Below are 25,348 nucleotides of genomic sequence, written 5' to 3' on the forward strand. Positions count from 1 at the left end.
TGTACTTCTAAGTTTTACTCCCAGCAATGATGTAAATCAAAAGTGTAAGTCAAGGTTGCGTGCTCAGGGCTGAGCTATTATGGGAAGAATCTTTCATTTCAACAGCAAGTTGTGCGTTGTCACAAGTTGGTGGTTGAATGTTGGACAAATGCTGCTACCCTGTTTCTCTGAAAATAAGACCTCCCCAGATAATAAGCCTAATTGGGCTTTTGAGTGCATGCGCTAAAACAAGCCCTCCCCCGAAAATAAGCCCTCCCCAAAGATATTTAAATGCATGCACAGCCGGTCCCTGCCATTTCCTTGGGGGGGGGGGAAGAGGGAGAACGTACTCCACGCGCTCTTCATGTAACTGTCATCCACATTGAATGGTCTTGTGGAGGCTGCACCCGCAAACCCTTATCTACCACACCCCTTCTCTTAGTGACGGCCGCAAAAAAAAGCCTCAGACCCAGTGACGCTAGGGCTGGCAAGAGTATGCCAGAAACAGAGACAGAACTTCCAGCCCTCTCTGGATCAGCTGATCCACGGGCCATGGGCTGAGGTTAAAGGGGCTCCTTCATCTCAAAAATAATAAGACCTCCCCGAAAATCAGGTCAAGTATTTATTTTGGGGGTGGGGTGGGGGATCAAAAGAAAATAAGTCCCTGTCTTTTTTCGGGGAAACACGGTAATTTTCAAGTTTCTGGGAGCTTATTCTGTCTTTCAGGGCAGTTTTTAAAATTCAGCTTCTTTATTCTTTCCTTGTTTTTCAAGATGGAAGGCCCCTCTACATCCTTCGCCTTGGGCAAATGGACACCAAAGGTCTTGTGAAAGCTCTGGGAGAGGAATCCCTTCTTCGTCATGTGAGAAGCACCTTTAAGTTAAACACTTAGCTTTGACAAAGGTCCTTTCTTTTCGTTTCTTCTTTCATGTTTTCTTTTATTTATAGGACATTCAATTTCCATCAAAGAGTGTGAGATCTGGATACAGTTATTTTTAAACGATCCTAATCCACATATTTGTTGTAGTATTCCTCACAATAGTATTGATAATATAATAATATAATAACAATAATACCTCCTTTAACAACTCTCCACATTAATATTTCCTCTTTTTATGTCTCCTCCTTTCTGACTTCTGTTTCTGTTGTCTAGCCATTGATAAAATACATCCCAGATCAAAAAATATTCACTTTCTTCTTTATCCTTAATATTAAGTGTTACTCTATCCATTTCTGTGCATTCTAATATTTTCTGTAACTTTCCCTCCCCTCCCTCCCTTCCCTTCCCTTTTCCTTCCCTTCTCTTCCTTTTCTTTCCTTCCCTCCCCTCCCTTCCCCTTCCCTTCTCTCCCCTCCCCTTCCTTTCCTTCCTTTCCTTTCCCTCCCCTCTCTTCCTTTCCTTCCCTTTCCTTCACTCCCTTCCCTTCCCTTTTCCTTCCCTTTTCTCCCCTCCCCTCCCTTTCCTTTCCTTTCCCTTCCCTTCCCTTCTCTCCCCTCCCTTCCCTTCCTTTCCTTTTGCTGAATAACTCTTTTTTTTCCTTCCGCCAACTTCACAAGGCAAGAGATTAAAGGGTTCTGTTAAAATAAACAATGTGTTTCTCTATCAGCTGTAAGACCTGATCAGGACGTCCAAGGCCTGTAACTGAAGAATATTTTCATAGGTCACAATCCAAACCTTTGTCTTTTGTTTTCCTTTCAGGTCTTGTCAATTAACGAGGAGGGACAAAGAAGATGTGAAGAAAACACCAACCTCTTAGGCCGCCCTATCTCGTTAGTATGCATCTCATTATGCAAATACAGATCAACATGAAGGATGTCAGTAACTTGGTAGATTTAAGGAGACCCCATCAGTGCGATAATCGCATTAAACAAATTACCTTTTTCACACTTTGGATAAAATGTAGGGAGATTGGAAGACTATTCTGAGTGGCATTGGTGAAAACTCCCAAATTTTTACATAAGGAACTTGACCAGATCCTGTGCATTGAGGACTAGTGAGTTGAGGAATGCCAAGTTTATAGATTGCAAAAAGCTGTCTTGTTGTCCGGATTTCCCTTTTAACATTTTCACATATACATAATACATTTTACATTATATTTCCATTTCCATTTCCATTTTCAAATTAGCCATATTACTTTGCTTCTCATATTTTCCAATTTTTAATTTTTATTATATACATAAACAATGTTATTTTTTCTTCCCATTAAAATAAAAACCAAATTCATCATTCCCTTTCCATCTTTCTACAAGTAACATGTGTCTTCGAATTCAGTTTTATATATAGTAAACATTTAAAGTAATTACTTTGCACCCTTAAAGCTATTAATATAACTCACACACATCTTAATTAGATACATACTATTACCATGTTTAAAATATTTCATTTCATTCTACTAATTTCATTTCATTCTACTAATCTCCAATTCCTAGTTTTTCTTTTCTCTTTTTCTTCTTTTTATATGTCTTGTATCTTCTGAATTTTTCCTATCACTTTTTGATAGGTTATTTGAATGGCTATCCCCCAATTTTTCTTTTTCCACCTCCCATTATTTCTCTCTTCATTTTTGGCTAATTTCTTTTTTGGATACCGTTTTCCTTTCCTCTGAACACTTTTTGTACCTCTATAAATCTCAACAGCACTATCCCATTAAGTTTTGTTTTTCATTTTTTTTCTACTTTACTAGCTTTTTCCTCATATGTATACTTTGTCTGCGCCTCTCCTATCTCCTGTTTTAACAATTTTTTTGGCCCCTTTTCTGGCTCTTTATTCCCTTTTAATGTTGCTCGTGCATTGCAGAAAACTGTCTTGTTGTTTCTTCCATTTCAGATCCTGGACATGTTTAGTTGACCTTGAAGGGCTAAACATGCGTCACCTCTGGCGCCCTGGTGTGAAAACCCTCCTCAGAATTATTGAAGTGGTTGAAGACAACTATCCGGAGACTTTAGGGAGGTTGTTGATTGTGCGAGCACCAAGGGTGTTTCCTGTTCTCTGGACTTTGGTGAGCAAATGTAAAAGGGGGGAAACACAATTTCCTCCCCCTTGAGGTGGTCTTTAAGGAAGGTTTTAAAAAAAACAGCACATTTAGGAAAAATGTTTTTAACAGATAGGGACATGGTACTGCCTGGGTGTCAAACTCAAGGCCTGGGGACCGGATCTGGCCCATGGGGTGCTTAGATCTGACCTGTGGGGCCGCCAGGGAAATGGCGAGGATCGCGGTGCCCCTGCCAGCGAAAACGGAGTTCACGAGGACTGCGGGCAGCCCTCCCAAGCTCCATTTTCACTGGCAGAGGGTTGTAGGAGGCTATTAGGTGAAAATGAAGCTCGGGAGCCCAGTTTCACTGGCAGAGCACTCGAGCCACCACAGGCGCCCTCTGACACGAGAAATATTGAGCTGGCCACGGCCACCCTGGCCATGCCTCCCTGTCACGGCCAAGGTGAAACACAACCCCGATGGGGCCCTCAGTGAAATTGAGATTGCTCCCCCTGTGCTACTGGATAGCTCCATGATGGTGAAACTATGGCAAGTGGCACGCGGAGCCATTTCTTACGGCACGCAAGGCATTGCCGTCAGCTCCAGTGAGCATGCCTTATGTTGTGGCCCAGCAGGTGCCGTTGGAGCTGCCAGCAGACTCCAACAGCGAGGAGCCCTCTGAGTCGGCTCTGGAGGATGTGGAGGACCCTGGACAGGGTTCCGACTCCGAGCATGGCGCAGAGAGGCTGTTTTGCCACCAGGAGGCACCTGAGCCTTGGACCAGTGGGGAGGAGACACGGGAGAGTGAGCCAGAGGCAGTAGTGAGTTGTTCCTGGATGCACGCCATCAAAGAGCTACTAGGCGTCAGGAACAATTACGCAATTACAGGAGGTGATTGCACTCAGCTGGTGGTCATTAGGCTCCTCTTCAGACTATAAAAAGGCTACTTGTGCACACGCCCCTCTTTGCAGAAGTCAACACAGAATCGAATGTCGGAGAACTCTGTATGAGCTTGGCAGGCTGGATTGCTGCCAAGCCTTATCTGTGTTTATTGCTGCTCAAGCTTGTCTGTGCTGGGTTGCTGCCAAGGACCTGTTTGTTTGTTAATTAAATGCCATAATTTATCTCTGGCTCGGAGTGTGCTTTGGTGTGGAATGAGGGGGGTCAGAACACCTTAGGCCTTTGTTTCTGGCCGTTTTTTGCCCTGTGGAGGCTTTCCTGAAAAACAGCCCAAGGTGCAAACGGGAAGTTTGGGAACGGAAGCGCTTGTGCTTTTGGCACCCGAGGCAAAAAAGTTTTGCCATCACTGGGAGAGCTCCTTAGTCCAAATTTGTTTCTGGAACAGTTGTAACATGTTTTAGCAATAACAATAGCGCTTAGACTTATATACCACGTCACAGTGCTTTACAGCCCTCTCTAAGCGATTTACAGAGTCAGCTTCTTGCCCCCCAACAATCTAGGTCCCCATTTTACCGACTTGGGAAGGATGGAATGCTGAGTCAACCTTGAACCAGTCAGGATCGAATTCTTTGCAGTCGGCAGAGTTAGCCTGCAATACTGAATTCTAACCACTGGATCACCACAGCTCTTTCATGCATAATTTTATCTTTTAGTTATGGCTCCATTGTAAACTTCATTTTAAAGATTTGCACCACGAGGGAAGAAAAGTTCTTTTTATGCCTTTTTTTATTTTGTTAAAGGCAGAAGTGCGAAACACTGCAAAAATATTTCTTTGGAATAAATAAAACAGTTTCTGTACTCCAAAGATTAGGGTCCAAGTGAAAATAGCAAAGGGTGAGTTTATTTTGCTCTCTTGGGGAAGTATTTTATTGACAAGTGATAAAACAGCAACATTTTATCCTATCGATTTTAGGTGAGCCCCTTTATCAATGAAAACACCAGGCAAAAATTCCTCATATACAGCGGCAACAACTATCAGGGTCCTGGAGGACTTGTAGATTATCTGGAAAAAGACGTGATTCCAGACTTCCTTGGAGGAGAATGTGTGGTATGTTTGGATAATGTCTGTAGCATATAGCAATAGCACCTTGACTTATATACCGCTTCACAGTGCTTTCCAGCCCTCTCTAAGTGGTTTACAGAGTCAGCCTATTTGCCCCCAACAATCTGGGTCCTCATTTTACCTACCTCGGAGGGATGGAAGGCTGAGTCAACCTTGAGCTGGTCAGGATCGAACTCTTGACTGTGGGCAGATAGGGAGGAAAGAGAGAGAAAAGGAAGAGTAATAGCACTTAGATTTATATACCGCTTTACAGTACTTTACAGCCCTGTCTAAGACGTTTATGGAATCAGCATATTGCCCCCAACAAGCTGGGTCCTCATTTTACTGACCTCAGAAGGATGGAAGGCCGAGTCAACATTGAGCCTTTTGAGATCGAACTGCAGGCCACCGGCAGTCAGCAGAAGTAGCCTGCAGTACTGCATTCTACCACTGTGCCACCCCGGCTCTTTGATCCAAATATTCTTTAGTTAGACCTTCTTTGAATGTTAACTTTCTTACCAATCGTTGATAACATGAATATATAACAATCCTAATAAGAATAGAATAGAGTAGAGTAGAGTAGAGTAGAATAGAATAGTATAAAGAATCAGGAATAGAATAGAATAAAGAATGAGGAATAGATTAGAATAGAATAAAGAATCAGGAATAAAATAGAATAGAATAAAGAATGAGGAATAGAATAGAATAAAGAATGAGGAATAGAATAGAATAAAGAATGAGGAATAGATTAGAATAAAATAAAGAATCAGGAATAGAATAGAATAAAGAATCAGGAATAGAATAGAACAGAACAGAACAGAACAGAACAGAATAGAATAATAACTTTATTGTCATGTTGAATGTGCACTGATCCGCATACATTAAACTGAAATTTCGTTGCATGCAGCTCTCAAAAGTACACTACATAAACATGGCTAAATAAATACATAAATAAATATAAATTATGTATATAATGTATATTATATGACAAAGCGAAACAACAGAGTCTAGTTCGGATGTATACATGTACAGGGCTAGAAAAACGAATCTTGCCAGTTGGACGTTGAAGCCGTTGGCCATTGCCTTCTTGAGATGCTCTTGCATTCCTGGTGATACTAACCTCCAGGGTGGTACTAATCTGGATCTGGTCTTCCTTTGGTCTCTGTCCAAAAAGAATCTGTCAGATAAAGAACAAATCTCTCCTTCTGAGTTTAGAGAGAATTCAGAAGAAGCTTTCATAGCTGTAGACCGAAGGTCCGGGAAAACAAGAACTCTCCCTATTTGGAATGGTGGCATTTACAAAGGCATCTTATCTGACTATCCATTTTTCTTCCCCCCACAGTGTAACGTGCCTGAAGGTGGGCTTGTCCCCAAATCCTTGTATCAAACAGACGAAGAGTCTGAAACCGCGGATCATATTCGTCTCTGGACGGAAACCATCTATCACTCTGCAAATATTTTCAAAGGGGCCCCCCAGGAGGTAAGACCGAAGAGCACCTTCTGTTTAATGAGAGGAATAGTAGATACATTTCTGCTTTTCCATGCCACCAGCAACGACTTGATTAAGATCCTGGAGCAGGGGTCAGCAACCTGCAGCTCTGGAGACGCATGTGGCTCTTTCATCCCTCTGCTGTGGCTCCCTGTCGCTCAAAATATGTGCCACAACTGCCAATGTGCGACATCCGCTAGCATGCGATTTATTGAGCTTTTCGACAACCGGTAGGTTTTGTGGCTCCCGGTGTTTTCTTTTCTGTGGGAAATGGATCCGAATGGCTCTTTGAGTATTTAAGGTTGCCAACCCCTGTCCTGGAGAAACAGAAATGGAGAAGAACATTGGGCACCATCTAATAAAATGAAATTCAGTGGTGAAAAGAGTAAAGTTCTACATTTAGGCAAGAAAAACAAAATGCACAGGTACAGTATAGGTGGTAGTTTGCTCAATAGTAGTAACTGTGAGAGGGATCTTGGAGTCCTAGTGGACAACCATTTAAATATGAGCCAGCCATGTGCAGCAGCTGCCAAAAAAGCCAGTTCTAGGCTACATAAATAGAGGGATAGAATCAAGATCCCGTGAAGTGTTAATACCACTTTATAATGCCTTGGTAAGGCCGTACTTGGAATCCTGCATCCAGTTTTGGTTGCCACGATGTAGAAAAGATGTGGAAACTCTAGAAAGAGTGCAGAGAAGACCAACAAAGATGATTAGGGGACTGAAGACTAAAACATATGAAGAACGGTAGCAGGAACTGGGTATGTCTAGTTTAATGAAAAGAAGGACTAACAGTCTTCCAATATCTCAAGGGTTGCCACAAAGAAGAGGGAGTCAAACTATTCTCCAAGGCACCTGAGGGCAGAACAAGAAGCAATGGGTGGAAATTAATCAAGGAGAGAATCAACTTAGAATTGAGGAGAAATTTCCTGACAGTTAGAACAATTAATCAGTGGAACAGCTTGCCTCCAGAAGTTGTGAACGCCCCAACACTGGAAGTCTTTAAGAAGATGTTGGATAGCCATTTGTCTAAAACGGTATAGGGTTTCCTGCCTAGGCAGGGGGTTGGACTTGAAGACCTCCAAGGTCCCTTCCAACTCTGCTATTGTATTGTAAAAAAAAAAAAGAACTTTGTTCCCCCATATTCCTGGTGTCCTGTCCCTTCAACTGCTATAATGTATATACCCACATGTGACAGAGAGAAACAACACAGTCTAGTTCGGATGTATACATGTATATGGCAAGAAAAATGAATCTTGCCAATTGGTCATTGAAGCCATTGGCCATTGCCTTCTTGAGATGCTCAACATGCAGGAAAGAGGAAAGATTTAAAAGTTGGTTTCTTTGTGGGTACAGGTAATCCTCGATTTACGACAGTTTGTTTAGTGGCTGTTCAAAGTTATGATAACACTGAAAAATGTGACATGACTCTTTTTCATACTTATGACTTTTGTGCCATTCCTGTGGTCATGATCAGGTACAGACGTTTGGCATCTGACTCGTAATTATGACGGTTGCAGTGTCTTGGGGTCACGCGATCACCTTTTGTGGCCTTCTGACAAGCAGAGTCAGTGTGCAAGTCAGATTCACTTAACAACCCTGCTACTAGTGTAACAACTGCAATGATTCACTTAACAGCTGTAGCAAGAAAGGATGTAAAATGGGGCAAAATGCACCTAATAAATGTCTTTTTTAGTGACAAAAATGTTGGGCTTCATTGGGGTTGTAAGTCGAGGACTTCCTGCACTTCAATTTTAGCAAGGAGTGGGTATTATTGGCAAACAGATGTGCTTAGATTTGTTCAATAGAGATGGTCTGACCTAGGCTTCCCAAAATCACGCAGCAGACTCCTTGTCCCGACAAAATCCCTTTTTATTAAAGTAATCTGCATTCCTCTCATTCACATCCAGCAAAGTCCCAGAAAACCGTCTTTCAAGGGTGAATTTACAACCACAGACCTTATCAGGCTTGGAGAGCTGCCAGGCCGATATCTTCTAAACAGAAGAAAATACTTGGCAAGGAGTCTCTGAGAGTCACAAACAAATCTTCACACGAATTAAGCGAATTAATTGTCTCCTGCAAACTCCACTCTCCTTTTGCTCCTCTTTATTCCCTCTGGGAGGGGCCATTCACCGTCCACCTGTACCTTTACTCCCGAGTCAGTCCTTGTTCTTCAACTGTTCCCTTCTCCTGGCAGCTCTGCACATACGCTCATTGGAAACAGGCTCCAGTTGTTCTTCTGCCTCACTGATCTCCAGCTCCTAAGGCAGCTGATAACTGTTGGATGGCCGTGGCCCCCTCTCTGCCTTTGACGCAGAAACCTCATCAGAGCCTTCCCCAGAATCCAAGACTGGCCCATGTTCCTCCCCAACCTCCTCGCTGCCTGAGTCTGCTGCCAGCTCTGCTGGCCCCTGGTGGGCCACATTAAGTGATGTTTCTGGGAAAACCTTGAAACCATGGCTTGACAATTCTATACTTCAGAACAACTTAGACCTTGTCTAATTAAGGTGGAGTTACTCTGAATGTTTCTCATGGCCCCTCGGTTACCCTCTGGACTGAGATGATTGTTTGAAACTGGTCTTGTTTTCTCCACTGTGTCAACATGTGCCTGTTAGATATTCCAGCATCCTACCTCCACCTCCACCGGTGCACTGAAGAATCATTTTAGAGTCTGAAAGGGCCCATGTAGCCCTAATAAAAAGTTCATCAGGAACCTAGATCAGGAGTGTCAAACTCGATTTCATTACGGTTGTGTTTGACCTCGGGGGGGGGGAGGGATTGGGGGGAAGTGGCCAGAGTGGACATGGCCAGATCAATGTCACTCATGTTGAGGGGGCACCTGAGGTGGCCAAGTGCTAAGACAGGACTTCCTTTAGCCCTCCCTCACTGTCATTATAATAGCCTTCCTTCCTTCCCTTTTCTTCTTCTTTTTCCTTCCCTCCTCGTTCTCCTTCCTTCTTCCTTCTTCCTTCCCCTCTTTCCTTCTTTTCCCTTCCTTGTGTCAGCATTCCAAATATCATCCAGAATTAAATCAGAGTCCAAGGCAGAGCTTTCCTCCAAGTTCCAATTTATTAAGAGAGACATGTTGGCACATCTATGGGAAACCCGAATCTGAAAGCTTCCTGGGTTTTCCACCCAGTTGAAAGTTCATCCTCTTGCCCCACACCCACAAGTCCATCACTTGGTCCAATCTTCCTCTGCCACGCTGGCATTTCCACCCATTTAGTTCCGGTCAGGGGCAGAGGTGCGGAGACAAAGAATGACCATGGGCTTCTAGAAAGGAATGTTTTATTTTGACAACAACACATTTTACAAGTCTACTCCTTACTATTCCCCCTCCCAATTACCCACTAATGAAACAGCATAGTAAAATAAGAGAGAATGTGGCAGGCCAAAGATCCCCAAAGGAATATGACTGCAGGCCTGACATCTTGCTCTCTTCCCATCTTCCCTTCTTTTTCTTTTTCTTTCTCTTCCCTCTTTCTCCTTTCCTGTCCTTTTTGGCATGCTCAAGTGCAAAACGGGAAACATTTCTCCTTTTGTTTTATTTCTAGTCTGTTTTGCTAGCCCTCCGCCAGCAAAAACAGAGCAGGGGTGGATGGGTGGTGCGCCCCTCTGTGCCCCATTTTTAACCGTGATAGCCTCCTTTTTCGGCCACGACAGCCTCCTGCAGCCCTCTGCCAACCAAGTAGATTTAGCAGCAAAACATCCCTCCCCCCCACATCCCATGTTGACCAGATCTTAGAAGGTCTAATTTTTATCAGCAGGCCTCCCTGAAGAAGCTGGCTGGACATAAGATTTTTCTGTCTTCGAATCTAGATCGTTGTAGAGATCCTGGAAGGGGAATCTGTGATCACTTGGGATTTTGACATCCTCAAAGGAGACGTGGTGTTCAGCCTCTTCCATTCCAAACGAGCCCCCGAGACCGTCCGGAAGGAATCTGCCATGCCAACCCCTTTGACGTCTGGGGAAAACGTGCAACTCATCGGCAAGAGTTGGATCCTGGGAGTGGATTACAGCCGTGTGGAGACTCCCTTGGTCTGCCGTGAAGGCGAGAGCATCCAGGTGAAATTGTGCCCCCTCCCCAAAACCATTCTGGGCCTAATCATGACGAGAAAGCAAGCTGTTCTGACCCAGCTCCCAAACATGACAAACCCTCTGTAATTAAGTAAATGTTTCCTTTATTAAGAGCGCCAGCAGCCCCGGCAAAAAGTTTCTCTCTCACAGCAGGCTAACAAGTCTATCTGGCAGGGAGATGAATAGTTGTCTGCCACATCTATTCATCTCCACCCTCTGCCTTTTATCCCCAGAGCTAGGGGCTTTGCTAGCAGCAGTGGCTCTTCTGTCCCAAGGACCGGCCCATAGGTTTCTACTCCTCTCCTCTGCCCTCTGTCAGGCACTGGACCCAGCTGTTCCTCCTCTTCCTCAGACTTGGCGTCATTTGATCAGTTGGTTGCACTGTTAGAAAGCTTTCCACGGCACCCAGTTCATCAAGATGATTGGGTCTCTGTGATTTGTAATGTACCTAAGTGCGAAGAGTGTCTTGGCACTCCTAATTGTATATGAATTAGCTTATTAATTAAGAAACGGATTGCAGGGCAAGTTGAAAGAGTAAAAGATAATGCAGTAGTAAGCAATTATCAATATCATGTGAAAGGTGTGAGAGATGGACTAGGTAGGTAGGTAGGTAGGTAGGAGATAGATAGATAGATAGATAGATAGATAGATAGATAGATAGATAGATAGATAGATAGATAGATAGATAGAAGATAGATAGATGATAGATGATAGATAGATAGATAGATAGATAGATAGATAGATAGAAGATAGATAGATGATAGATGATAGATGATAGATGATAGATAGATAGATAGATAGATAGATAGATAGATAGAAGATAGATAGATGATAGATGATAGATGATAGATGATAGATAGATAGATAGATAGATAGATAGATAGATAGATAGATAGATAGATAGATAGATAGATAGATAGATAGATGGATGTTGTGGCCTAGCAGAGGGGGAGTCAGAACAAATAGATAGATAGAAGATTGGTAAGTAGGTAGGGGAGAGAGAGAGAGAAAGAGAGATTTTTTAGATTTAGATTTTAGATTTTAATTTTATTTGTATGCCGCCCTTTTCCCTGAAAGGGACTCAGGGCGGCTCACAACTCAAAGGGAGGGAAAAAACAAACAAAGTTACAATAAACATAAAACCATATGAGAGAGAGATAGAGAGAGAGATAGGAGATAGAGATAGAGATAGAGATAGAGATAGAGAGAGAGAGAGAGAGAGAGAGAGAGAGAGAGAGGTAGGAGATAGATAGATAGATAGATAGATAGATAGATAGATAGATAGATAGATAGATAGATAGATAGATAGATAGAAGAAATAGATAGATAGATAGATAGATAGATAGATAGATAGATAGATAGATAGATAGATAGATAGATAGATAGATAGATAGATGATAGATAGATAGATAGATAGATAGATAGATAGATAGATAGATAGATAGATAGATAGATAGATAGATAGGAGATTAGTCTATTAGGCAAATAGATGGGTGGATGATATATGACAAATGATAGATAGATGATAGATGACAGCTAGCTAGGTAGAGACAGACAGATGCATATAAGAACAGGGTTCAGCAACCTGCAGCTCTGGAGCCGCATGTGACTCTTTCATCCCTCTGCTGCGTCTCCCTGTCGCCGATCAGCTCCACAGTTGATAGGGCTGTTGGTTAGGACAGGTAGAGGAAAAAGGACGCTACGCTAGGGGGAGACTCTGGTGGGGGAATCAGACTTCTGGTTGGGTTTGGAATTGAATGGGGGGGCTTCCGGTTAGGACCTTTGTGGCTCTTTGAGAGCTTAAGGTTGTTGAGCCCTGAGATAGAACATTCCCTGGGCCATTATTAGGTGGCATGGGCGGGGCGGGGGAATCAAAACTATCTATGAAAAAAACTGAATCAAGTTTGTTTGCTATTTTCATTCTATGGTTGCTATTACGCAGCCCCAGATAGGTATCCAAGGAGCTTCACACCAAAGGTGGGTTTAGTGCAGTGGTGGGGTTCAATTTTTTTAGAACCTCTTCTGTAGGTGTGGCCTGCTTTGTAGAAGTGGTTTGCTGGCCATGTGACTGGGTGGGCATGGCCAACTTGTAAAATGTGGTGAAACTCACTTAACAACGCTCTTGCTTAGCAACAAAAATGTTGGCTCAGAAACTCTGGCATTGAAGCGTGCAAGTGTTAAAGCTGTCAAGTTACAAGACCCTTGCACCCCTAACCCTTTAGAAAAAAAAAGCCAGGGATGTTCAAACTTGACAGCTTTAAGACTTGTGGACTTCAACTCCCAGAATTCCTCCTCTCGCTCTTCATCTTGATGATGTTTGGACGGGTGGGGGGAGGGAGCTGGAACCGGTTCTAAATGGCACTGTAGATTTGTGGAACCTCTTCTATAGAAGAGGTTAGAACTGGCAGGAACCCTCCCCTGGTTTAGAGCTCCTGTAACCCCCTCCAGAGGATGGCCTCCTTCCTACGCTAGCTAGGAAGGCTCATTTCCGTAAAGAAGCACGATTTGGGGATCCACTCAGTAGAATCCCCAGGGATCTTTACAGAATCCCCAAGAATTGGCCTTTAGGATTTGTCTTTACCTCCCCCACAGCAGGAGGAAAGAGGAGTTTGTAAGCTTAACTCGGGGAAGACAAACAAGCTCCCCATTTATCCTTCCCTGCCTGTGTCTCTCCTTGTGCCTCTGCTTGCAGGGTTCCCACGTGACTCGCTGGCCCGGTTTTTACATCCTCCAGTGGAAAATGCACAGCCCAATTCCCTGCACGGGGACCAGCCTCTCTCGGGTTGACGACGTCTTGGCTACGCTCCAGGTCTCTAACCACAAATGCAAGATCCTGTATTATTATGAGGTGCTTGCATCCAAGGAGTTCAGGTACATAGCCAAAGTATTGGGGGCATCTGTTTATTTATTTGCATCCTGCCTTTGTTATTTTTTTAACAAATACAGTAAGCCCTCGATGTACGACCAGAAGGGAGCCCCAAATTTCTGTTGTTAAGCGAGACATTTCTCCCCCCCCAAATATGTTTGATTTATTTTATTTATGCAACATTCCATTTCCATCAAACAGTGTGTGTGGTCAGAGTACAGTTATGGTTAGGTAGTCATATTACACATCTGTGTTGTAATATTCATTTTTGCCTTGGTCCCCAGCCCTGCTGAAGCCTGCAGAGTGCTGCTGGGGGCAAAAAAAACCTCTGTTTTTGTGAAAAACGGCTCATTTTTTGCAAAAACACGATCATTTTTGCCTTGCCCCCAGCCCTGCTGAAGCCTGCATAGTGCCACTGGGGGCTGAGGGAAGGCAAAAATGCCTCCGTTTTTGCGAAAAACATGCCCATTTTTCGCAAAAATGGGACGTGGGAGCAGGGCTTCAGAAGCCCAAAAAATGGCTGTATTTGATGTCTAAGCTGCACCAACATTTCCATGCTCTTTTAATGGGGAATCCTGCAAGAAAAGAGGCTCTCTCTCATTTGAAATTTACCCCGAGACATGCTCAGCTGGAGATCTCGCTACACCCTTCGGTTCCTTCCCCGCCCACCCCCCCCAGCCCTTGATACAATTTTTATTACAGCTTCTTTAAAAGGGAGATCAAAAGGGATGCACGCTCATGTCAAGTCAGAAAAGGAAAGAAATCAAAGAGAAAGCTCTAAAGTGCAAGAAATGGGAAAATAGTAAAGAAAGAAAGACACACCAAGACGTCTGTATGGAGATTCTCAGTCATCCAGGTCCTGGTTGTCCCAAAGGTATTTTTTTCAAGAGGCGACTCGACTTTCTTGCTTTTTTTTTTTTAAAGATGTTTCGCTTCTCATCCAAGAAGCTTCCTCAGCTCCGACAGGGATAGTGGGGAATAGAAGGATTTATTTCCTTGCAGACAGCTGGTGTTTGAAGAAACATCTTCAGAAGAAAAAACCAGAAAGTCCCAGTTGCTTCCAGCAAAAAAGCACCTTTGGGGACAATCCTGACCTGGATGACTGAGAATCTCTACAAACTTTGAGCTAGACAATTTGGGATGGACACCCTTTGGATGGTGTGGGAGAAGGAATGGATTTCCAGAGGAAAGAATTGCAGACTGCAGGAATCAGAAGCACCCACTCAGGGGACCCTGAGGACACAGATTAAGCCTCCAAGTGCTTCAACGACCCTCTAAAAGGACGCAAATGACCAACTGTCTGCAAGGAATATAAATCCTTCCATTCCCTCCCCACCCCGCTATTCCTGTCAGAGCTGAAGAAGCTTCTTGGATGAGAAGCAAAATGTCTTCAAAAGAAAGAAAAAAACAAGAAAGTCCAGTTGCCACCTGAAAAAGCACCTTGGGGACAACCATGACCTGGATGAATCTCTACAGACTTCAAGATGTGTTTATAATCTGGAAAGGCTCTGTGAAGTTGAGCTTGACTGCATTGTGACCCTGTGGACACAACTGTGTTGCTTTCTTGGCAATGCCATGGAAGAGGTCTACCCTGCCTTGTTCTGGGATAGTTTTTGGGAGGGACCTTCCATGAGTGGCTGTTTGGGTGGTGTAATGATGGGAGTGTTGGACTAGGTGCAGGGAGGGCTGTATTCAGTTCTGCCATTTATGGAAGCTCCTAGATGACTTTAGGCTAGTCCCTCCTTCTCAGCCCAAGAGCCAGTAGGTGTAGCATGAAGAGGGAGTCAGGCTATTCTCCAAAGCCACCTGAGGGTTAGGGTTAGGGTTAACTGTTAAGAACGGTTGCAGGAACTGGGTATGTCTAGTTTAATGAAAAGAAGGACTAGGGGAGACAGGATAGCAGTCTTCCAATATCTCAGCGGCTGCCACAAAGAAGAGGGAGTCAAGCTATTCTCCAAAGCACTTGAGGGTAGGACAAGAAGCAATGGGTGGAAACTAATCAAAGAAAGAAGCAACTTAGAACTGAGGAGAAATTTCCTGACAGTGAGAACAATTAACCAGTAGAACAACTTTCCTCCAGAAGTTGTGAATGCCCCAACCCTGGAAGTTTTTAAGAAGATGTTGGACAGCCATTTGTCTGAAGTGGTAGACGGCTTCCTGCCTACGAAGGGGGTCAGACTAGAAGACCTCCAAGGTCCCTTCCAACTCTGCTATTCTATTCTATCAGAAGCTCTTTCTTTCTATGTCCATTTTTTTTGCACATTTTGGCTTTTCCTTTCTTTTCTGTATATGAATTCAAAAATGAGATGCAAAAAACTCTACACATTTGACTTAGGGGGAGGGGATGTGTTCTGCCCCTCCCTCCCGTTCTTGGCCTTGCTCTCCCCTCTTTCAGGGGAGCCTGGACTCTTCACCAACTCCTGCAAAGGCCAGCGGTGATTCTTCAGCTGAACCACTGTGGTTTTTGCAAATCACAGCCGCTGAACGCTCCTCTCTATGCTATGCTCTAAAAACAATGCCAGGGAGAGCCGAGGGGGAGGTGTACGTCTGTGTGTGGGGAAAGGGAACAATACTTGTCTGCTCTTGGCCATCTGCCCTCTGAGCAACTCTTGCAGAATTGATGTCTTCCAGCAACAAATGAGATCCCTGCGGATGGACGCTGGACAGTGGGGCTGCCAGCTGAGCAGAAGATGATAAGTCAAGCGAGGGCAGGGCAGGCGGGGGGGGGATGGGGGGGCAAAGCACGTCGTTAAAGGCCAGAGATAACGAGGGCTTCCTTTCTTCCTCTCCCCCTCCAGGGGCTCCATGACGAGTCTGGAGTCGTGCACGAGTGGATTTTCGCAGCTCAGCGGAGCCACCACCTCCTCCAATCGATCGCAAAGCAGTTCCTTGGTCTCCAGATAGCATCGCCTCGGGAAGACGCTGAGCTCCAGGCGGCTGGACCAGGATGGTTTCTTCGAGGCTGCGACCCACGGGGGCTCAAGGCAGCCTGCAGGGAGGGTCGAGGATGAGACCCCCAGGGATGCTGCTGTCAACCAGCTTAAAATCAACCCTTCCTTTCTTCCTCCATCCCTCCTTCTCTTTCTTTCCGCCCTCTCTCCCTCCCTCTCTCGCTTTTTGCCTCCCTCCCTTCCTTCCTTATCTCCCTCCCCTCTCCCTCCCTATTTCCGTCTTTCCTCGCTTTTTTACCTCTACTTCCCCGCTCCTTCTTTCCTCTCCCCTCTCCTTTCCCCTTCCCTCCCTTCCTCTGCCCTCCTCCCTCCCTCCCTCGCTTTTTGCCTCCTCCCTCCCTATTTACTTCCTTTCTTCCTTGCTTTTTACCTCCCTCCCTCTTTCCTCTCTCCTCTCCTTTCTCCTTTCCTCCCTTCTTCTGCTCTCCTCCCTCCCTCGCTTTTTGCCTCCTCCCTCCCTCCCTCCTTATTTACTTCCTTTCTTCCTTGCTTTTTGTCTCCCTCCCTCCCTCTTTCCTCTCTCCTTTCCTCTCCTTTCTCCTTTCCTCCCTTCTTCTGCTCTCCTCCCTCCCTCCCTTTTTGCCTCCTCCCTCCCTCCTTATTTACTTCCTTTCTTCCTTGCTTTTTACCTCCCTCCCTCCCTCTTTCCTCTCTCCTCTCCTTTCTCCTTTCCTCCCTTCTTCTGCTCTCCTCCCTCCCTCACTTTTTGCCTCCTCCCTCCCTCCTTATTTACTTCCTTTCTTCCTTGCTTTTTACCTCCTTCCCTTCCTCTTTCCTCTCTCCTTTCCTCTCCTTTCTCCTTTCCTCCCTTTTTCTGCTCTCCTCCCTCCCTCACTTTTTGCCTCCTCCCTTCATTCTTCCCTCCCTATCTATCTCTCTATTTTTTCCCTCCCTTCCTTCCTTCCTTTGTATCTTCCTCCCTCCCTTTCTTTTTCCTCCCTCCCTCCCTCCCTCCCTCCCTCCCCCCTCCCTCCAACTGAAACAGCTTCTAAATCTTGAAGACTGCCCCTCTCCTGCTGTACATTAGCCAACCTGTCGGTTAAAGCACCAACAGCACTCATTTTTTGCATGGATTTTTACAACATTCATAGGGTTAAAGGGCTTTTCCCACTCAGCACCATTCGATCCGAAATATAGAGCTAGCTGAGGTTGCCTTACCTATTTAGGGCTTTTAGAGCCAAAAGCCAACAACACAAAACCCTTCCCAGCCCTGGTCAAGCTTCGTTGCGCATCGGGCATGCCATTGGTGTTCCAGCAAGGTGCAAACAATGTGCCTGGACAGCAGAATTGAGCTGCAAGCTGCTGATGTGTACATACACACCATTCAAAAAAACCGGGCTGTCGGATAGATTCGCGCTTCTGGGTAACTTCAAGCAGGAAACTTAACTCAGAGATTTTAAGAGACCTACATATTACTGTCTAACACAGGGGTGTCCAATTTGGCAACGTTTAAGATTGGTGGATTTCAACTCCACGACCCAGTTGAAGTCCACGGGTCTCTTAAGTTGCCAAGATTGGACACCTCTGGACTAATGTGTTGGAACTGAGAAATACTCGTTGGTTTCCCTACTGTGCACTGAAACAACTAACTTGAAAGGAGCAGCAGATTTTTCTCTTCCCTTTTTAATTTCCTCAGGTCTGTGAGCAATAATTGAAGCCGATCTCTGCCCAGATGGGTTTGCTCAGGGTCGAAAACGTGTTTCTCTCTTTCTCTTTCTCTCTTTCTCTCTTTCTTTCTCTCTCTCTCTCTTTCTCTCTCTCTATCAGTATGTCTCTCTGTCTGTCTGCATCTGTCTGTCTCTCTGTCTCTCTCTGTTTCTCTCTGTGTGTCTCTCTATTTCTTTGTTTCTCTCTCATTCTCTCTCTCTCTCTCTCTCTCTCTCTGTTTCTCTCTCTCTCTCTCTCTCTCTCTCTCTCTCTCTCTCTCTCTGTGTGTGTATGTGTGTGTCTCTCTTTCTCTCTTTCTCTCTCTCTCTCTATATATATAAAGGGCTAAGCAAAGCAATATTTCATTTCTTACAAGGCACAAAAACTCTTTCACAAGTGTTAAGGAAGCAATTGTTTTAGGAAGCCAGAGCTAACACAAGTTAGGGTAGGCACTTTAAGAGTGTGTGCGTGTGTGTGAGTGAATGTGAGTGTGCATGCATTTTCTGAGTGCATATGTATATATATCTATATCTATATATATATCTATAGATAACAGTATATACAGATAGATGTATGGGACTTAAAAATCCCTAAGTCCCATTTATGGAAAGACGAATTAAGGCTTCAATTAATTATTTGTATCATTTTATAGGTACAACTTGATTATTTATTCGGGGATTATTATGGCTCCTTGTTTAAGTATTTGCCTTTTGTTTTTTTAGCCAAATAAGAATGGAGTGGGGTTCTGGTAACTTCAGCTTTATACTTTGGGGGTGGGGGGTGGGGGGTTTGCGTAGTTTCTAATTAGATATTTTTAGATGCCTGCCTGCATTACGTAGAAGAAATTGGGCAGATTTCTGATATCCCTGAGCCTCAGTGGCACTGTGGTTAGAGTGCAGTATTGCAGGCTACTTCTGCTGACTGCCGGCTGCCTGAAATTTGGCAGTTCGAATCTCACCAGGCTGAAGGTTGACTCAGCCTTCCATCCTTCTGTGGTTGATAAAATGAGGACCCAGATTGTTGGGGGCAAGAGGCTGACTGTGTAAAGCCGCTTAGAGAGGGCTGTAAAGCACTGTGAAGCGGTATATAGGTCTAAGTGCTATTGATCTCTTGAATCTATGGGGTGTTTTTTAAAACAAACAAACAAACTGCAAACAGGAGTCCGTTGGCTTTGAGGAACTGTTGTAATGAAGAAACCCTACAGTGGGGAAAACTTTTTTTTTATTTGTAAGTATTCGTTTTCCTCAAATGGGGACATCAAGCACTAAAAGATGCGATTTATCCAGAAGGAAATGTCTGAAATTTGCTGTACAGAGAAATGAAAAAGAATCTTAATGGACGGGTGAGAAACTTTTAATTAGGAATGAACCGTGAGGCTTCCTTGCAAAACTTATTTCCCCCTTTCCTGCAAGGACGGGATAAGCAGGGAGGCAAATTGGGACAAGATTTAGCAGGCCTCTATTAATGTTCAGAAGCTGCTTTGGTAGTCCTCGATTTACAACGGTTCATTTAGTGACTGTTCAAAGCGACAATGGCGGTGAAAAAATGTGATTTATGGGTCATTTGTTCACACTTTAAAACCTTTGCAAACATCCCCATAATCACGTGATTAACAGACGCTTGGCAACTGGCTCATACTTACGACCGTTGCCATGCCCCAAGGTCACGCGATGCTCCTTTGCGACCTCAGTGGGGAAGCCAGATTCGCTTAACGACCGGGCGGCTAACTTCTCAAAGGCAGCATTTCACTTAACAACGGAGGAAAGAATTGATCGTCCAATGGGGCAAAGCTCGCTTAGCAACTGTCTCGCTTAACAACAGAAATGTTGTGGTCGTATGTTGGGGACTGCCTGCGGACAATCAACCAGGGATCTTCTGTCCATTGTTGCTGTTACCTCTGCAAAGAGAATTAAAGAAGAAATTGCCTAACTTTGTCCTGAAAAACAGGCTGTCCGCGCGAATCTAGACTGCTTTGCTGGAGGTTGTACAGCATTGCACACAACATGCTCCTGTTGATATTATTGTTATTAATATTATTATGGTTGATCACACAGCCATCCATATTAAGACTGGCATTTTTCTGTACTTATTGAGTCTTCCTCAAGGACCTGGGAATAAGCAGATGGTTTATTGATAGTGTTAAAAATGTTATCACAGAGATGTTACTATTTATTATTATTATTGTTGTTGTTGTTGTTGTTATTATTATTATTATTATTATTATTATTATTATTATATACTTTATTCATTAAACATGAAGCTCGGTCAACTGAAATTATTATTATTATTATTATTATTATTATTATTATTATTATTATTATTATTATTATTGGGTGGTTAATCTTTGGTGAGATTCACAGCTTTTGGGGCTGGTTGGTAGCTCAACAGCTCGAGTCCTAACCAAGGACCTAGGAACTGTTAAGGTAACATCAGAGGATATAAATTGTTCCAAGTAGGGTGGTTTTTTGTAGAATCAGAATGTTCAAGTCTGACAAATTTAAAATTTCCAAATAGCGAGGTAGCCCTTTGGGTATTGCTGCAAGGGCTCCAATTACAAGTGGGACAACACCACCACCACCACCACCACCACCACAACAACAACAACATCATCATCATCATCATCATTTGTTCAAGGCAACAGGAGGGAGGCGTGTGAATTTTGAGCAGAAACTGAAAAGTCAATAAAATGACTTATAATTCTCCATGGTTTTTTTTGCTTTTTTTCCTTCTTTCCGTTGCACAAAGCACATACTCGCCTTCAGGAAAAGCTCTTCTCACTGTAAAAAGCAGGGTGAGTAACTCTTGGATAACAGTGCAAATCGGAATGTTGTAGTTCCTCCTGCAGCATAAAATACAGTTCTGTTAGTGTTCACTCTGTATTTGTGTGAAAAAAGTGACTTATGACCATTTTTCACAGATACGACCTTTGCAGCAACCCCACGATCACTTGATCAACCTTCAGACCCTTGGCAATTGACTCATACTTATGACCATTGCTGTGTCCCAACAAGGGCATGCAATATCTCCTTTTGTGACCTTCTGACAAAGTCAATGGGGAAGCCAGATGGACTTCACAATCAGGAGGGGGCGGGGGAGTCAATGCTTAGGTCAGAAAAACCAAAAGTACAGATATAGACTAGGTGAAACCAGGCTTAATAACAGTCACTGTGCCAGGGATCTTGGAGTCTTAGTGGACAAACAGCTAAATAGGAGCCAGCAGTGTGCAGCGGCAGCCAAAAAAGCCAACGCAATCCCAAATTGCATTAACAGAGGGATTCAATCAAGATCAAGGGAGGTGCTAATATCACTCTATAAAGCCCTAGTAAGATCACATCTAGAATCTGCATCCAGTTTGGGTCACTATAAAAAAGATGCTGAGACTCTAGAAAAAGGTCAGAGAAGAGCAACCAGGAGGATTAGGGGACTAGAGACTAAAACACATGAGAACGGCTGCAGGAACTGGGCCTGGCTAGTCTAGTGAAGAGAAGGACCAGGGGAGACAGCATAGTGGTCTTCCAATATTTGAGGGGCTGCCACAGAGAGGAGGGGATCAAGCTGTTTTCCAAAGCACCAAAGGCCAGACAAGGAACAATGGATGGAAACTGACCAAGGAGAAATTCAACCTGGAAATGAGAAATTTTCTGACAGAGCAATCAACCCATGGAACAGAAGTTGCCTTTGGAAGTTGTGGCAATTTCATCCCTGGAAGCTTTCAAGAAGAGACTGGACTGGCATCTCTCAGAAATGGTGTAGGGTCTCCTGCTTGAGCAGGGGTGGGGGTGGGTTGGACTAGATGACCTATAAGATCCTTTCCAAGTCTGTTAATCTGTATCATGTATCTATTTTTCAAAGATATCTTTAAAAAATCCTATTAAGCCTCTTTGTGGTCCAACGTTTTAAATAGAAATAGACCTTCTCTATATTTATGTAGTTGGGCTTGCCACTTCATTTTTTAATTTATTTTATTTATTTAGTTTTTGGCACTCATGTACAAAATAAGAGGAAAAAGAATAAACGTGAATAAGAATACAGAAAATGGGTGCAAATAAATAGGGACATTAGGACAGGAACGTTAGGCACGCTGGTGCGCTTATGCACATCGTTGTTTTCGTTGCAAGCGGTTTTATATGCTTATGCCACATTTTTTTTAAAAAAGGAATGCACGATTTAGATAAACAGACTTTTGGTTTTGTGGCAAAAATGCAGAAAAGAAAAAAAAAGCGAGCAGAGGCGCTGCCAACAAACTACGTCCCCATAGACCAAGGGTGTCCAATCTTGGCAGCTTTAAGACTTGTGGAGATGAAGTCCACAAGTTTTAAAGTTGCCAAGATTAGACAACCCCCTACCATAGAGATAGGAATGTAGAGAGCCACTCCCTCTTCTCCGAGAGCGCGATTCTATTGACCGGAAACAGGAAATGGAGGCTTCTCGTGTCCGCTCTAGGCTCAGCTCTATGATCCTGAGCGGCCTCTCTAGCCCTGGGAGAGTACGCCCTCCCTTTGGTGAGGCGACTCTATGGTTTGTGGGTAGCTAGGCGGGCAGTTCGAGGGCAGCGGCGGGAAGCCTGAGCGAGACGAGCCGGGCAACCATGGCTAAAGGTGAGCCGGGGAGGTCCGGGGCCTTAAGAGCAAGGAGAGCGCCTTCCGTAGTATTTGGAGCTCTTTCCTCCCCGCAAAAAGTTGGTTTTTGTTGCATTTAAATAAACACGACAGGCAGAAGTTCGTCAGGTGTAGCTCTCATGCGTCCCTGCGGGTCAAAAACGGGCGCCGTCGTAAAGCGGAGCATTAAAAAGGCCCGGGAGCCCAGAGTCGGGGGTGGGTCAGAGACAGGCAGAAGTCCGTCAGGTCGAGCCTCCTTGCCTCCCCTCTATATGGGCTTCACTGGGGTGGGGGGGTCAGGCTGCAGCCCGTGGGGTTGTGTGGCTCAGGGGTCCTGCGTGGGAAGGGAAAGGAAATGAGGCATGGGAGCGACAGGCAGAAGTCCACTAGGTGCAGCCTTCCTTTCGTCTTTGCCAAGGGAGCGCTTCATGGGTTGGATGTCTGCCTGCTGGCTGCATAGCTGGCTCCGTTGGCTTAGATGGAGAGGCTGCAAAATCCAACAATTCTTTTCTTACTGTGGGGGCAATTTCTTCTTCTTCTTCTTCTTCTTCTTCTTCTTCTTCTTCTTCTTCTTCTTCTTCTTCTTCTTCTTCTTCTTCTTCTTCTTCTTCTTCTTCTTCTTCTTCTTCTTCTTCTTCTTCTTCTTCTTCTTCTTCTTCTTCTTCTTCTTCTTCTTCTTCTTCTTCTTCTTCTTCTTCTTCTTCTTCTTCTTCTTCTTCTTCTTCTTCTTCTTCTTCTTCTTCTTCTTCTTCTTCTTCCTCCTCCTTCCTCCTCCTCCACCACCTCCTGCTCTTCCTCCTTCTCCTCCTCTTCTTCTGTCTGTCTGTCTCTGTCTGTCTGTCTGTCTATCTATCTATCTATCTATCTATCTATCTATCTATCTATCTATCTATCTATCTATCTATCTATCTATCTATCTATCTATCTATCTATCATTTTTTTCTCTATATAAAAAAGGATGTATGTATGTCTATCTGTTCCAGCATAACTCTGGAATGCCTCCAGCAATTTCAAGCAAACTTGGTACAAAGATGACTTACTTTTTGGAGAAAAATATTGTTGGTGTAAGGCACCCCTAACACCTCTGCGTGTGTCTGTATGTGTGTGTTTCAGCATAACTCTGGAATGCTTGGGCCACTGAAATGAAAAGGGATGAATTATGTCAATAGTATCAAATCACAGTACTTTTCACAGTGAAAGTGTGCATTTTGGTTTTAAGTTTGTGTGTGTGTGTGTGTGTGGCTGATAACCAGGCAATGCTGGCTTATCAGCCAGTATAATAATATAATATGTGAAATATAACAGCATAGTTAGATGGGTTAATACAACCTTTGCCTGTTGGAGTTGATCAGATTGATCAACTGAATAACAGCTAAAAATCCACCAGGTGCAGCTGTCCTCCAACTCTCTAGGAGGCTAATTGTTGAACTGCACAGCTTTGGGGGAGTGGTGGTGAGGAAATGCTATGTAAGAGGCAGAAGTTCACCAGGTGCAGCTTTTCAATCCTGAAGGTAAACTACACTGATTGGAGGTCTGCAGTGTTTGCTGCATGATAGAAGAACTATAGAAAGAAGAATGGTACAGCAATTGGTAGCTAAAGAGTAAGAGTGTGTGTGTGTGTGTGTGTGTGTGTGTGTGTGTGTGTATATATATATGTATGTATGTATGTATGTATGTATATGTATGTGTGTGTGTCTGTGTATGTATCTATAGCTATATATCTGCATGCATATCTATGTATGTCTGTATATATTTCTATGTATATGTGCATATACGTGTTTGTATGTATATATATTTCTGTGTAAATGCAAATCTGTCTGTCTGTCCATCCCTTAGGTGAGACATTTGTTAAGTGAGTTTTGCCCCATTTTAGGACCTTTCTTGTCATAGTTGTTAAGTGAATCTGCTTTTAAGTGAATCTGGTTCCCCCACTGACTTTTCTTGTGAGAAGGTCGCAAAAGGAGATCCCATGTCCTTGGGACACAGAAATAGTCAAAAACCAATTGCCAAGCATCTGAATTTTGATCACATGATTAAAGGGATGCTGCAGAGGTCATAACTGTGAAAAGTGGTCATAAGTCTTTTTTTTCCAGTTCTGTTGTAACTTGAAACGGTCACTAAATGAAGTGTTGTAAGTTGAGGACTATTTCTCTCTGTGTGTGTATTTGTATGTATATCCATATATTTCTGTATACTGAATATGCACATCTCTATGTGTGGATGGATGGATGGGTGGGTGGGTGGATTGATAGATATAGATAGATAGATGATAAGAGATAGAGCTGATAGAGACAGACAGACAGATATAGATAAAGAAGATAGAAAATAAGAGATAGAGCTGATAGATAGATAGATAGATAGATAGATAGGTAGGTAGGTAGGTAGGTAGGTAGGTAGGTAGGTAGATAGATAGATAGATAGATAGATAGATAGATAGATAGATAGATAGATAGATAGATAGATAGATAGATAGATATGATTGATATATATAGAGATGATAGAAAAATGAGACAGACAGACAGATAGATAGATAGAAATAGAGTTAGATAGAGGTAGATATAGTATCTGTGTGTATGTATGCTTTTATATGCTTTTTATATTGTGTTTTGTCCACTGTTTTGAGTTCTGCTTAAGTATTGCAATTTGCCTTCAAGTTTCTTCCAGTCATATTTTTAAAATCTCTAGACTGGAAGCCTACTTAGAATGAATGAGTAACTTTAGCATTGGGAATACTAATTGGAGGCTCACTGCTCTTTTTTTCCAATCC

General features: G+C 43.6%; 2 protein-coding genes across 2 annotated transcripts in view; both read left to right on the plus strand.

The window, feature by feature from the left end:
* The window catches only part of SEC14L5 (SEC14 like lipid binding 5), a 69,428-nt gene extending 53,113 nt beyond the window's left edge, over positions 1-16,315 (plus strand). The window contains exons 10-17 of the mRNA XM_087728757.1: positions 753-841; positions 1,679-1,749; positions 2,807-2,978; positions 4,825-4,959; positions 6,296-6,433; positions 10,262-10,507; positions 13,212-13,390; positions 16,184-16,315. Of these exons, the coding sequence (XP_087584883.1) occupies positions 753-841; positions 1,679-1,749; positions 2,807-2,978; positions 4,825-4,959; positions 6,296-6,433; positions 10,262-10,507; positions 13,212-13,390; positions 16,184-16,289 (1,136 nt within the window). The 3' untranslated portion in view covers positions 16,290-16,315. The remainder of the gene's footprint in view (positions 1-752; positions 842-1,678; positions 1,750-2,806; positions 2,979-4,824; positions 4,960-6,295; positions 6,434-10,261; positions 10,508-13,211; positions 13,391-16,183) is intronic.
* Positions 16,316-22,492: 6,177 nt separating this feature from the next.
* The window catches only part of WDR90 (WD repeat domain 90), a 69,588-nt gene continuing 66,732 nt past the window's right edge, over positions 22,493-25,348 (plus strand). Inside the window, 1 exon segment of the mRNA XM_087728461.1 lies at positions 22,493-22,581. Coding sequence (XP_087584587.1) covers positions 22,572-22,581 — 10 coding nt within the window. The 5' untranslated portion in view covers positions 22,493-22,571.

Source organism: Thamnophis sirtalis, unplaced genomic scaffold (genome assembly GCF_051295495.1).
Source record: "Thamnophis sirtalis isolate CommonGarterSnake01/CBP01778 unplaced genomic scaffold, rThaSir2_p1.2 scaffold_14, whole genome shotgun sequence".
Lineage (NCBI taxonomy): Eukaryota > Metazoa > Chordata > Lepidosauria > Squamata > Natricidae > Thamnophis > Thamnophis sirtalis.